The sequence below is a fragment of the Arachis duranensis genome, chromosome 7 (assembly GCF_000817695.3).
Source record: "Arachis duranensis cultivar V14167 chromosome 7, aradu.V14167.gnm2.J7QH, whole genome shotgun sequence".
NCBI lineage: Eukaryota > Viridiplantae > Streptophyta > Magnoliopsida > Fabales > Fabaceae > Arachis > Arachis duranensis.
This window is the reverse complement of record NC_029778.3, coordinates 13,684,455-13,697,795: the sequence shown is the minus strand read 5'-3', so window position 1 is coordinate 13,697,795 and position 13,341 is coordinate 13,684,455. Positions and strand designations below refer to the sequence as shown.

Genomic DNA, 13,341 nt, shown 5'->3' with positions numbered 1-13,341 from the left:
AATAATAATAATAAAACAAGTATATCACAGTAAAAAAGGAAGTATGTCACCAAATAATTTATCATTCCGAATTATATATGAATCATATTAATAATATGAGGGCTAATACTATAAAAATCGATAACAAGATTAGGGACTTACAAAACCTTTCTTAAGATCATAGAAAAAAACCGTTTATATTTGTGTGATATATAAAACAATTATCATATTATTATTATTACATTATATATATATGAGCAAAAAAAGTCCAACTATTTTAAAATAAAATTTTCTTTTAATATTTGATTAAATGTTCTTGTATTTAGTACTTTTTTTTCACTTCCTATTTTTCACTTCCTTAATTTCAAAAATGTATAAAATTATTGTGTTAAATTGATTTGAAGTTAAATAAAAATATTGTATTGAATTTGTTTTAAAAAATATTATAGAACTAATTTTTTTCTAATAAGTCAATATTTTAGACAAAAATTTAATTTTTATACTATTAAAATTTATAGCTTAGGATTTAAAATTTAATATTTAGAATTAAGGATGTTGGGGCAAAAAATAATTAATTTCGTTAGTGTCAGCATTGAACTTGTTTTAATATTAAATTAAAATAACTAACAAAACTACTGTTAGAAACTTATTGACTATTTAATAAAAAAAAATGAATAGTCAAAATAAATGAGTAAGTCTCATATTAATTACCCCAGAAACAAAAGTTATTTATACTCTGACCATAACTTTCCCTTTTCATCCAAGGTGAGACTTTATACCTCTCAGAACTTATATATTGTGCACAATCATAATAATATTGCAGTAAAATCTAATAGAAGTCTCAATCCCGGTTCAATAATCTTAGGAGTGGAAGCTTAGGAGGGCAGTTTGTAAGTAGTGTTATGAAGACAAAATAACTGAAGTGAGGAATTTGGAAATAATAAAGAATTAAGAAAAGAAAGAAGACAGAGGAAGTTGGTTAGTTTGTTAAGCTTGGCGGGAAAGTTAGTTGGAGATATTTTATGATTGGTTATTGATGAGAATGAAGTAGTACTAGTATATAAGGTGGTACTGGAGTCAGAGTGTGTGTATTTTGCGCTCTCTCTCTCTCTCTCTCTCTCTCGTCTCCAATTCATTCTCATTCCATTTCTTCCATCTTTCTCTGTTTCTTCAATCATGAGCGACCTTGGGGACAAGTATTTGGCGTTAGCAGCTGTGATTCTCGCTTATCTCCTCTGGGAAGGCTATCAAAAATTAAAGAGTTGGGCACGGCAACGGGAATTGGACCGGCGATGGGGCGGTGGCGGCAACCGCAACCGAGCAGGTCATCATCCACGCGGTGCTGATCTTGAGCAGGGAGCCCGAGGGGGCGGTGGCAACGGAGCAGGTCGAGGGGGCGGTGGCAACGGAGCAGGTCGAGGGGGCGGTGGCAACGGAGCAGGTCGAGGGGGCGGTGGCAACGGAGCAGGTCGAGGGGGCGGTGGCAACGGAGCAGGTCGAGGTGGCGGTGGCGATGGCAACGGAGCAGGTGGAGGTGGCGATGGCAACGGAGCAGGTCGAGGTGGCGGTGGCGATGGCAACGGAGCAGGTGGAGGTGGCGATGGCAACGGAGCAGGTCGAGGTGGCGGTGGCGATGGCAACGGAGCAGGCGGAGGTGGCAATGGCAACGGAGCAGGTCGAGGTGGCGGTGGCGATGGCAACGGAGCAGGCGGAGGTGGCAATGGCAACGGAGCAGGTCGAGGTGGCGGTGGCGATGGCAACGGATCAGGTGGCGGTGGCGATGGCAACGGAGCAGGTGGAGGTGGCGATGGCAACGGAGCAGGTCATCATCCAGACGGTGCTGATCCTGAGCGGGCAGGCCAAGGTGGCGATGGCATTCAAGAAGCTGACTTAGGCCACCATCAACTTCCCGATAGTGAGTGAATTTTTGCATGAAATTCTTGATTCAATTTAAGTTGCATGCTATACGTACATTGTGATGATAATTCTTGATTGAATAGGATCCTCAAATGAAGCTCCAAGAACTGCTCAAAAAGTAAAAGAAAGCGATGCAGCAGAAGAGTAAGTTGTTGGTCATATCAATTGACATGCTTCATGTTATTCCCTTGTGCCAACCAATTCCATATTCATTTTATGTTACTATTAATGCAGATACGAAGTGAGCGGCAAATTGAAGGCTAAGAGTGGTCTATACAATTTGACTGTTGTCCTTCTCAAGCTTTTGGCACGAAAGAAACCAAGTGATGAGCAGCAGGGCGTATCTTCTGAGCCTTTGTTGAATGCTGTTGTTTAATCACCCAACTACATTACATTCTTTTAGTCTACTCTTTCTATCTCTCTACGTGCACATTTAATTTCTTGCAAGAACTCCTCGTAAATAAGCACGCCTCCCATTATTGTTTACATACATTTTCTTCATAATACATGACGGTTTTTTTGAGCTATACTTGCTTCTTTTATATTTCTTTCATTTATTTACTGCTTCTTTGGTCTTTACATATGATGGATTATTACTGCCTTCTTACTGCAAAATACATGCATAAATGAAATTGTGTACATATCAAATAGAATGTGATTAATTCTTATGTATCTCTCTCGGATACGTGGGTTTGACTTTCGTTTTGTGTCAACATTGGACAGAGTTATTTTTTTCTTTCAAATCGATAATGGATAAAAAAAGGGACAATTATTTACTACGTCTAAGATGAACAAGTAAAAAAGGCAACACAAAAAATGAAATCCTGTATTTTATCCAATTAATCAGTAGCAACTACTAATTAGGAGGTACAAAACCCTGGAATAGCGGGTAGATAGATTGGATTGATGCTGTTCAATCCCAATCCATAACTATCTGCTAATGTGCCTCTTGGCCAGTCACAATGGGTAGGGAAAATGTTTTAGGTAGATAAATAAAAGGTGTCAGACACCCTCTCAATTTTTTTTCTAATTAAATTTGATATGAACTTCATTAATTTAATTGTCTTACATATATTTTTTTATTTTTTTAAACTCGTTTTCTTTACTTTTATGTCTAAGTATACAAAAGATATGCATTAAAAAGTGATGCAAATAATACATCTCTAATTTTCCCCTCCTCTTATGCGAAGCTAAATCACTATATAATATTGGATGAGTTACAGATTTATATCTCCCATTATTCTTGTTTCGGTTTGGCTAGAGTACAATTTGAATTAATAATGGTAATTTAGTAATGGTGCACAAAAGTAGCTGCACCTTAAAAAAAAACCCACATTCAAATCACTAAAAATGTAAGATCTGTTCATAATAAATGTCATATGTAATAATAATAATAGATTCATGTATGTAAAATTGTAGTAAGATAGTATCTTCATAGGGTGATGTTAGCTAACCAAAAAATAATTAAAATATAAAAATATTATATAAAAATTTTTATTCTTTTGATAAGCAAGTAACATATACTTTTTTATTATTTATTCTCATTATCACTCGTTATTTTGCTGCATGTTTAGAGTCATTAATGTTCTTTCCAAAATCAATTTCAGTTTCTCCCAAATCAAATTTCTAACATCTCTCAATCACATTAATATCCATTAAAATGCAATAATTCTTTGCAAAAATTATGAAAATTAAATTAAAAATTTTTAACAACTTCTACTATACAACTTATTTACATATAGACTATTAAAAAATAAAACATAAAATATAAACAAAAATTAAAAATAAAATTTTAAAAATAATTATTAATTCGTTATATTAAAATCAATAAACAAGCATACATATAAATATTAAATAAAAATATTAAAATAATTAAAATTATGACCTATTAGTGCACATATGAGATAATTTAAAAAATACAATAAGATGTATAGTTTAAAATTTAATGATATTAATAATAAAAATTTATTAATTATAGACATCATATAGGTATGAAATTATGAATATTATGAGTACAAATTACGGATATTATTAACATGAAATAATGGATGTTATGTGTATGAATTTATCAATTGAATAAATTAATTTAAGAATTTGATATTTTTTTTTAAATTCAATTATGATAAAATTTAAAATATCTGTTTAATTTTATAGTTACTTATGCAATAACTAAAAAATGATATGTGTAGGGATGTAATATCTAATAAACATGAATTTAATTTATAGATGTTAGTTGTATGTAATTATGGATGTTATGTATATAAACGTATGAATGTTATGTGTATGAACTTAGTTAGTACAATCTAATTATAAATACACATAAAAGCACACAAAAAAATTAAAACAGTTTTTATCATACCTCATCGAAGCTAGTGTAGTTTTTCATATTCTTGAAAATTGATTGACCGGCAATAATTTCGTCGGGTGAGTCCATCTGTTGTTCAAATTTTTCAACACTTTTTACCCTAGGTACCGTATTAAGGTCGAATTCAAATGCCATACTATTTGTAATGATAAAGATGATTTCTTATAAAATTTTTTGACCTATTCTAATTGTGTTTGCAATGGTATTAGAGTTGTGAATTTTGAATGAAAATAATTGAATTAACAGAAACAAAATCATATTAGAGTAGCAGATTTTGTATCTCTCGATTGAATGATAATAAATGACTTAAAAAAATAGAAAATTAATTACAATAAAAAACGATAATGATAATAATAATAAAATAAAAAAGCGTATATGATAATAATCAATTACAATTATTAAATTAATGTGATATTATCGTATTTCTATTAGGTGAAAGAATAAAGCAAGAATTAATTATAATGATAAATCATAACCGTTATTAATTATTATTATTAATCTTTATATGAACATACCAAAGGAACTATATATGCTATTACGTATGTCTTAGGATAATTAATGTCATATAATCATTTTTATTTTATTCTTAAATATAAAAATTAAATTATAAAAAAAAATATTAAGTATTAATTATAAAAATGTCTGATAGTAAGGAATATAAACAAAAGAAAGAATTCACGTTATTGTAACGGCTAGGATCACCTCCACATGCACTTAATCAATTATATATGAACAAAAATGTAATCATTGTTGGTTATTAACTTATTATATCAACTTATACTCCTTCGTTGTTTATTCAAGTCATTAATTCTCATTTTAGTGCATGTCTACTTAACATTTAAAAATAGTTAGAATCTTTCGCTAGAAATATTAAATTGATGTGAACCAATTTAATTTTTATATTTTAGTGAATAAAATGAGTCTCATCAATACAACTTTATTTAACAAAAATATTATGTAATAATATTTGTTAAAATTAATTTATTAATAAATTTTTATAATAATATGCGTAAACATTTAAAGATGTTTAGGAAAAAATTAAATAATAACATCTTTATCACCATTTCCATTACATTATTCTACATTTACACTCTTCTCACCTTCCTTTATGTTAATATTTTGACGATACTTATAAATAAAAATGGATTCTTGCCCTAACTTAGAAGAGTCTTAGGTCAACAATTTTTGTGATTTGTAATTATCAAATAGTTTTTAATGATGATTTTAATGGTGTGAGATTAGTGTGGAATTTTATCTAATGACTTATTTTTCTTTGTTGGTTATATACTATCCAAAATTTAATAAAGTTGCTGCTCCTAGACTTTTCCTAATGTTAATTAATGCAGCGCAATGAGTGGGAGATTGAGTGTTGTGCTTCACAAGCTTTTGGCAAGAAAGACATCGCCAAGTGGGCAGCAGAGCCTAGCTTCTGAACCTTTGTTACGTTGAATAATGCAAGACCTGCTGGTTAATTAAGCTACACGCTCTATATCTCTTTGTACCTACTCTATCTGCCTATCTGTACGTACATTTTAATTTCTTGCAAAAACTTGTTTACATACGTTTCATTCATTTGTTCATAATCCATAAGGGTTTTTGAGGTATACTTGCTTCTTTTATATTTTCTTTCATTCATTTACTCTTTTGATTTGCTGCTTGTTTGGTCTTACTCAAAACACATGCATAAATGAGATTGTGTAGATCAAATAGAATGTGATTGAAAAAACAGAAATTATTGCAGTAGCAGCTTATACACTACATTATTCTGATCAATAATAACTAATTACAAAATATCTGTAACTAACTTCCCCGCCAAGCTTAACAAACTAACAAACTTTGCTGCCTTCTTACAAAGTTGCCTCTTAAGCTTCCACTATTAATACTATTCACGCTAAGTTCCCTGTGGAATAACTAATTAACGCTTTGATTCTCTTATCAGAACACTACATCATTTTCTCAAAATTTGTTTGGGAAGCGGGAAGCCCAAAGAGGGGACTTGTCTTTCATGTTTAAATTGATAGCCAAGTTATGTGCTCTTCCAAATCTAGCTATATTTTAAAATTATTTAATTGATGGGATAATAAAATTAAATTTTATAGATTAAATCTCTTTTAATAATATATTTTCCACATATTAAAAAAAAGGGTAAGAAATATCTTCCAACAAAAAATATAAAATATAATGAAGAGTACATTATCGGATAATATATATTATTGATTATGTTTGTAATGTAATTCTAAATTTCTTTATATATATATGCGCGTGCCAAGAATATTCTAAAATAAATCAAAAGATATTTTGGAATGAAATTAAATTATCATATTCGTTCGTTAAATCGTAAACTTGAATTTAAAACTTAAAATTGACTATGTAAAATAATGACTAAATTAATAAAGTGATTTTTACCATCTCTAAAATTAATGTACCTATCCAGTTTTTTAACCTAAATACTTTACACTCAGAATAATAACGTCAAAATTTTGACCCATGTATTTATTAGCAGTGGATTGATTAGCATGCTTGAACATGGCTAGAACCAATAATAAGATGCTTGTTTTCAATTGTAAAATTAATAGTAAAATCTTTGACACTCATCCAACAAGATCAATAAAACAAATGAATTATTTCTGTAACAAAACACATTAAAATATGAAATTAAAATATGAAATGATCAGATACTTATTCGTTTTTAGTATCTACCAAGAAATAAGTTTTTTTCGATCAAAATCGAGTCAGTCAACTAATTAATTAAGAGATCAAATAAGAATAATGCTATATATTTAAATTTTTTTATTAACTAATAAATTTAATAAAGTTGGTCTAACATAACTAAAATTAGTTATGATTAACATTATTTTAAGTCTTATTATTTAATTTATTTGAACTTGATTTATAAAATAGTTTTATTAGATAGATAATAACTTTTGTAAACAATAAAAAAAATAACCATCTAATTAAAAATAAAGAACATAATCATCTGCATACTTATTGAATTGAACATTCGACATATTTATTATTCACATTGTTTAGTATTTTCATTGTCTACCTATATTTTTCTTTTATAAAAAGAATTAAATATGTAGCATTACTCGATCAAAAATACATATTTTTAATATTCAGTTATATTTGTCTTTTACTTTCTAATAATATAAAACAACTATATTATATATATGAACAAAAAGACAAATGAATATTTCTGTAACAAAACACATTAAAATATGAAACGATCACACACATATATTCTCTCTAAAATAATATGTAAGTTATTTTTTTTATGTATTATATTTTAATGGGAGTTATTTTTTTTGATGTATTATATTCTAATGGGTGTTTATTTATTTTACAAGTCATATAATCAAACTTGAGAAATAAATAAAAAGCAATATTATATTATCAATATAATAATTTTTTTTGAATAATTTATCAATAATATTTAAAAATATTAACTTAAAATATGATATTAAATTACTAATTAAATTAAAGGTATTGAATTGTGAACTAAAAATATTGATGAATAATATAAACTAAAATTGCTGAAATTTAAACTTTTTTCATAAATAAATAAAAGATAAACATACATTGGAAGAAGGATACAGTATTGCAAGTTTATTGCTTGTAACTGCATGTATCTGAATAAAAACACGACAAAGTATTATTCATATTTCTATAACATATCTAACATAATCTAAGAATAACTAACGATACTGTTAACTTAATTAAAAAAACGAAGAAGAGAAATGCAGGATAAGCAATGAGAAGAAATAAAATAAGAATAAGGAAGAGCCAGGGAAGGAATTCAACAAAGTCGAGATTGTGGTTCAAAAGAAAAGAAAGAAAACGACTATGACATGTCACATTCGTTTTCAGGTGCATATTAGACTCTACGGCCACCGTCACTGCCAAGAGGACAGCCGCAAAAGCAAAAACCGCAGAAGTTGTAAACCAACCCCACCGAAGATACAAGTCAAATTTGGTTTTATTGTAAAAAGATAAGGCACGGGTAACTTCTGCTAAGAAGGCAGAGAACAAGAAGAAGAAGAAGGAAAATGTATAAAAAGTAACGACAATGTTGGTGCAACCAAAATTGATGTTGTTATGCGACTGTTTAGGGGTCCATAGCAAACCCATTAAAGCTCCCGAAGCCAAAAAAGTGTTCAACTTTACCATGCCCTTACAAGTTTTGGCAACTATAGAACTAAATGGAGAAGGAGAACTCATTTTTGTAAACCACATAACTAAATGCTCAACTCACTTGCTTTTAAACCTTAAGGTTTAGAACCATTCTCCTCCTCATCCGAGAATAATGCCGTGTAATAGATTGTAGTCATAACTAATTACTACGCTTTGTTTGGAACTACGACTAGGAAATAATAAAATGCTTTTAATTATTTTATAAAAAAATTAGTATAATTTATACCCACATCTTTACCATAAAAGATATCCACGCATAAATTATTATAGTTTATATAATTTTACTATCTTATATCAAAATTAAATAAACAATATATTGTTTCAGGTTTTGCTGCATTTTTTGTTAGTTTGTTATTTTTACCATAGTAATTTTTTTTTTTTTTTACTAAAGATAAGAAGATTCGAATTCGCGACTTCTTAAATGAGTATGGAGAGACTATACCATTTGAATTATAACTCATTGGTATAGTTATTTATTTGTTAAGTATTTAATTTGAGAATCTTTGATGATATACGCCTAAAAATATTAGCAGCTAATAAGATTCTTTATTTTAATCTATTAAACATGAATACTTCGTTAAGTTATTATATGTTTAGGTATAGGACACATTTTAAATATAACTTATATTTGATACTCCTTTGATATATATTTAATTGTGTCTTAATAAAATTTAAAAATAATTTTTTAAATATACTTAAACACATTTAAATATAATTACGTATTAATATGTTTAATATTATTCATGACTAATATATTTGAATTAGTAGTACAAAAAATTATCTAACATAATTTATATAATTAAAAATATTTAAAAATTTAATTTATAATATCATATATTATTATAATCTATCTAAACATTTCTTTACATTATGTCTCATGTTATGTTGTGTTGCATATCTCTCCGTCTATGTCAATGTCTATGCATCTATCATAGATTTTAATTAACAAAATTTATTATTGTCTTATTTAATTTATTTTCTTTTATTTGTGAAGATATGTTACAATTATTATTATTATTATCCTCATCGTATTTAATTTACATTCCGAAACACTTCTTTATATACCATATTATCTATTTTTTTCTTTTGATGATCGTCATGATATATTAAAAATTTAAAACCTTGAGCTTCCTTTTATGAATAACTTTGGATACAGCTACGTACAATTATCCATGTGTAAAGACAAATTTTTTAATACCAATTCGACATTTGATAATAATTGTCCTTAGCTCTTGTTAATTGACATAGCATAGAAAACTATGATAGAAAATTGTCTCCTTTAAAATTTGAATGGTATTCTATGATCAGATGGAATTAGCGTCATACGTGGAATAAAGACTTTCTACTCCATATCATTTTCTATTAGGCTTCTTACTTCAATGATGTGGTTCCCTAATTTAGTCACCACTAATCTATCTAGTACCATTACATAGACCTGCAAAGTGGTTTATATTCTTTAACAACATAATCGGGATCCCTACTTTTAGTGTTAACTCATGGTTAGGAATTCTGAAGCATCTGATGGTGTTAAAAAATTCTAGTGTATGTACTGATATCAATACATCATTGTTCGCTTTATTTTGATATGTTGTGTCAGAACTATAATAAATTTTGGCTTCTCTGAAATTTGGGCTCATCATGAAATGATTTATTTCATCCACCATTTGGAGTGTAGGTGCGAGAATGGTTTTATCCTTAATGTGTGCTATATTATTGGAACACCCAAACAATTCAGGGTATGTTGCTTTGCAAATTTCAAGTATAGGGTCATCCCACTTTTCAATAAGAATATCATCGAGAGTTTGAATCTTGTCTATCCCCTCAATCAATATTCCACATTTACCATCTCCTATTGCAAGACTCCATTCGGTAAACAATCTAAGATCATTGTTGCTCTCATCATCATCCTCAGCTCTAATTCTCACGTTCTTTGTTAGTGCCAAAAGCCTGCAACTTTCTCACAGATAAGATGAGTTTATTATTACCTTTACAATATCTTGTCTGCTGCCTTTAGATATAACCGGTCACCCCCCAAATACATACAATAGTTTTTCCTCTGAATGTATAGGATATCTTCTGATAGAATTTTTCAACTCCTTTCCCATACATATTCTAGCCTTGTATGTTATTGGGTTTGATATTAGAAGAGTTGCAAACAACTTTCTTAGATATCTATCGGATCCCTAATGACTTGCTTTCTCGATGGCATCAATGTACTCTTTATCATCATTAAGAATACCTTTCGCATAACATGCATCTCTATAGGTGGGGTACATAACACCATTAATGATTCTAATATCCTCATAGCTTGTCAGGCCTCTAGAAAAATTTAACAATAATCGGGGATAGTAAATTTCATCGGATCTAGGAGGAACAAAGAATATCCATCCAATTACAAAATGCGATTTTCATGGGAACCATTTTCTCCATGTCAGATTCCAAACAAACTTAGAAGGAAACTCTGCATATGTTAGAGTGTGGGCTTCAATGTACTTCTTATTTGCTTCGAACCATCCTAGGAACATTGATTCTTTTACAGATGCTTTCCTGGCAATATCTTGTAGGTTTTCATGATCTTGGAAAACTACCGGTTGCTCGCCAGGCAAGTGAAAGCCCAAACATACAACTGATGGATCTATATAATGAATGTTGTAATCAAATATCCTCCATGCTACTTCACACAAGGATATGTATCTACAGTCATAATATATACCGACTTCATCACACTTATCATTCTCCGCATCCGTTAGCATTGTTGTAGAACGAAGCAGTGACTCGATCATTCCCTTTGTTTACATACTTGAATATATAGATATATACTTGATTGGTTGCACTACTTTACATTAATGTGAGCGTCATACCTCAGTAATAATTTTCTGTTGTGTAGGACAACATATCTATTATCAAGTTCAATCCCAGATTTAATTATTGTCTTTCCATCCTCCCACCGTCTATCCATCCTCATCAACCGTTGTACTATCAACAAATCTCTTGAAAAAATGTCTTATGCACTTTCCATTTTTTATGCATGGTGAGTTCTGTTTAATGGTTCCACATGGTCTGTGTATCATGTGTTTCTCTACAGCTTCATAGTATGTTGGATCAGCCTCATTATCTGGTATCTCAGCGCATATAATCCGATCAGTGTCTTCTGGGATTGGATATTTATCATCTCTATGTAAAAATACCAGAATATGCGCATGTGGCAATCCTCGCTTATGGAATTCAATTGTGTATACAACTAAAAGTATTTAAGAAATTTGTTAGTTAAATAAATGGACTTTTTGGGAGACAGAAAAGAGCTATGATGATATGTTACCTTGTGCCCTTCTAACATCCCTTTCAATAACCTTTCTTTATAAATTTTTCAATGTATGAAATATTAGATATAAAAAGATGAGTTTGCCTTATAAAATAGTTACGAATTGATTTTGTAATGTGTTTGATGTACATTTTTTGTCATAGCAGTGTAAGGCTGATTATCTAAATCCTGAAATACTATACAATTAGAAACCCTAAGATTATGAATGGTCAAATACAAATTTAAATCTTAATATACCAATTAATAGCAAGGTTGGAGATTTACTTGCAGTAACCCTTCCGAAAATTCTTTTTGTTTTTCTTATGTCTTGTATGAGCCGATCAAGTTTCACTTTCAAATCTTTACAAATTAAACAACATCTGGTTTGTCTTTGGCATTAAGTTCCCTATTCTTAAGAAAATCTTCTAGTTCTGGTCACTTAGGATTGCAAGTGAATGTCAAGAAGAGATCTAAATAGCCAATCACTCTACAAATAGCCATTGTATCTTGGTAATTTTGTATCATGTATCTCGGACCTCCTGTGAATGATGATGGTAGTATGATATGTTTTTCCCTTGATGAAGGCATTATTTCACCTCTCAAGACAGCTTTTGCTAAACCCCTATACATCTCACACCTAAACTTGTCCTAGTCCAAGCGAATATACATCAACCTTGAAGACTCAATAATTGAATATGCATCCACCAAGAATTGTTGAAATAGTCTCCTTGTATAAAGAAATGGCAATCCATCAGCTAACCTCTCTTGTACCCTAAAGGCAAATAATTCCTTCATTGAAACATGTTCGCAAGACTTTTTAGAAGAACTTGCCCTTTTATTTAGTGGTATATCTTCCTTGTAGCCATCTTCTTTGTAAAGAAATAATAAAGGATATTGTAATCCCAGGTATGCAGGGTTAAGTTGGTTTATTCTCTGTAGCCTTTTTCCCTCGTGTCTCGACCATAATATCTCTATTTGTTTTCTCGAGATCAAAATCACCAACTATCAACACAGCTACTTCATTCATAGATGGGAGATTATACCTTCTACCATCTTTTCCAAGCTTGTCCAATAATCTTAACTTTACATTAGATTGGTTATTGATGAGCGGATAATTTATACGCTTTTTGGCATTGTTTTTAGTATGTTTTTAGTATGTTTTAGTTAGTTTTTATTATATTTTTATTAGTTTTTATTTAAAATTCACTTTTCTGGACTTTACTATGAGTTTGTGTGTTTTTCTGTGATTTCAGGTATTTTCTGGCTGAAATTGAGGGACCTGAGCAAAAATCTGATTCAGAGGCTAAAAAGGACTGCAGATGCTGTTGGATTCTGACCTCCCTGCACTCGAAGTGGCTCAGCCCAAGCACACACCAAGTGGGTCCGGAAGTGGATTTTTATGTCATTTACTCATCTTTGTAAACCCTAAGCTACTAGCTATCTACATATAGGACCTTCTACTATTGTATTCTCATCTTGGTAGCTATCTTTGAGTAGTCTTATGCTATCTTAGATCATGGGGCTGGCCTCACGGCCATGCCTAGACCTTGTTCTTATGTATTTTCAACGGTGGAGTTTCTACACACCA

At 30.2% G+C, this 13,341-nt stretch overlaps 1 protein-coding gene across 1 annotated transcript; it reads left to right on the top strand.

Moving 5' to 3' along the window:
- Window positions 1-1,155: 1,155 nt before the first annotated feature.
- Window positions 1,156-2,272, top strand: LOC127740502 (glycine-rich cell wall structural protein 2-like). Its single transcript, XM_052251501.1, has 3 exons — window positions 1,156-1,894; window positions 1,980-2,040; window positions 2,131-2,272. The coding sequence occupies exons 1-3, from the start codon at window positions 1,156-1,158 to the stop codon at window positions 2,270-2,272; spliced, it is 942 nt and encodes a 313-aa protein (XP_052107461.1).
- Window positions 2,273-13,341: the final 11,069 nt, after the last annotated feature.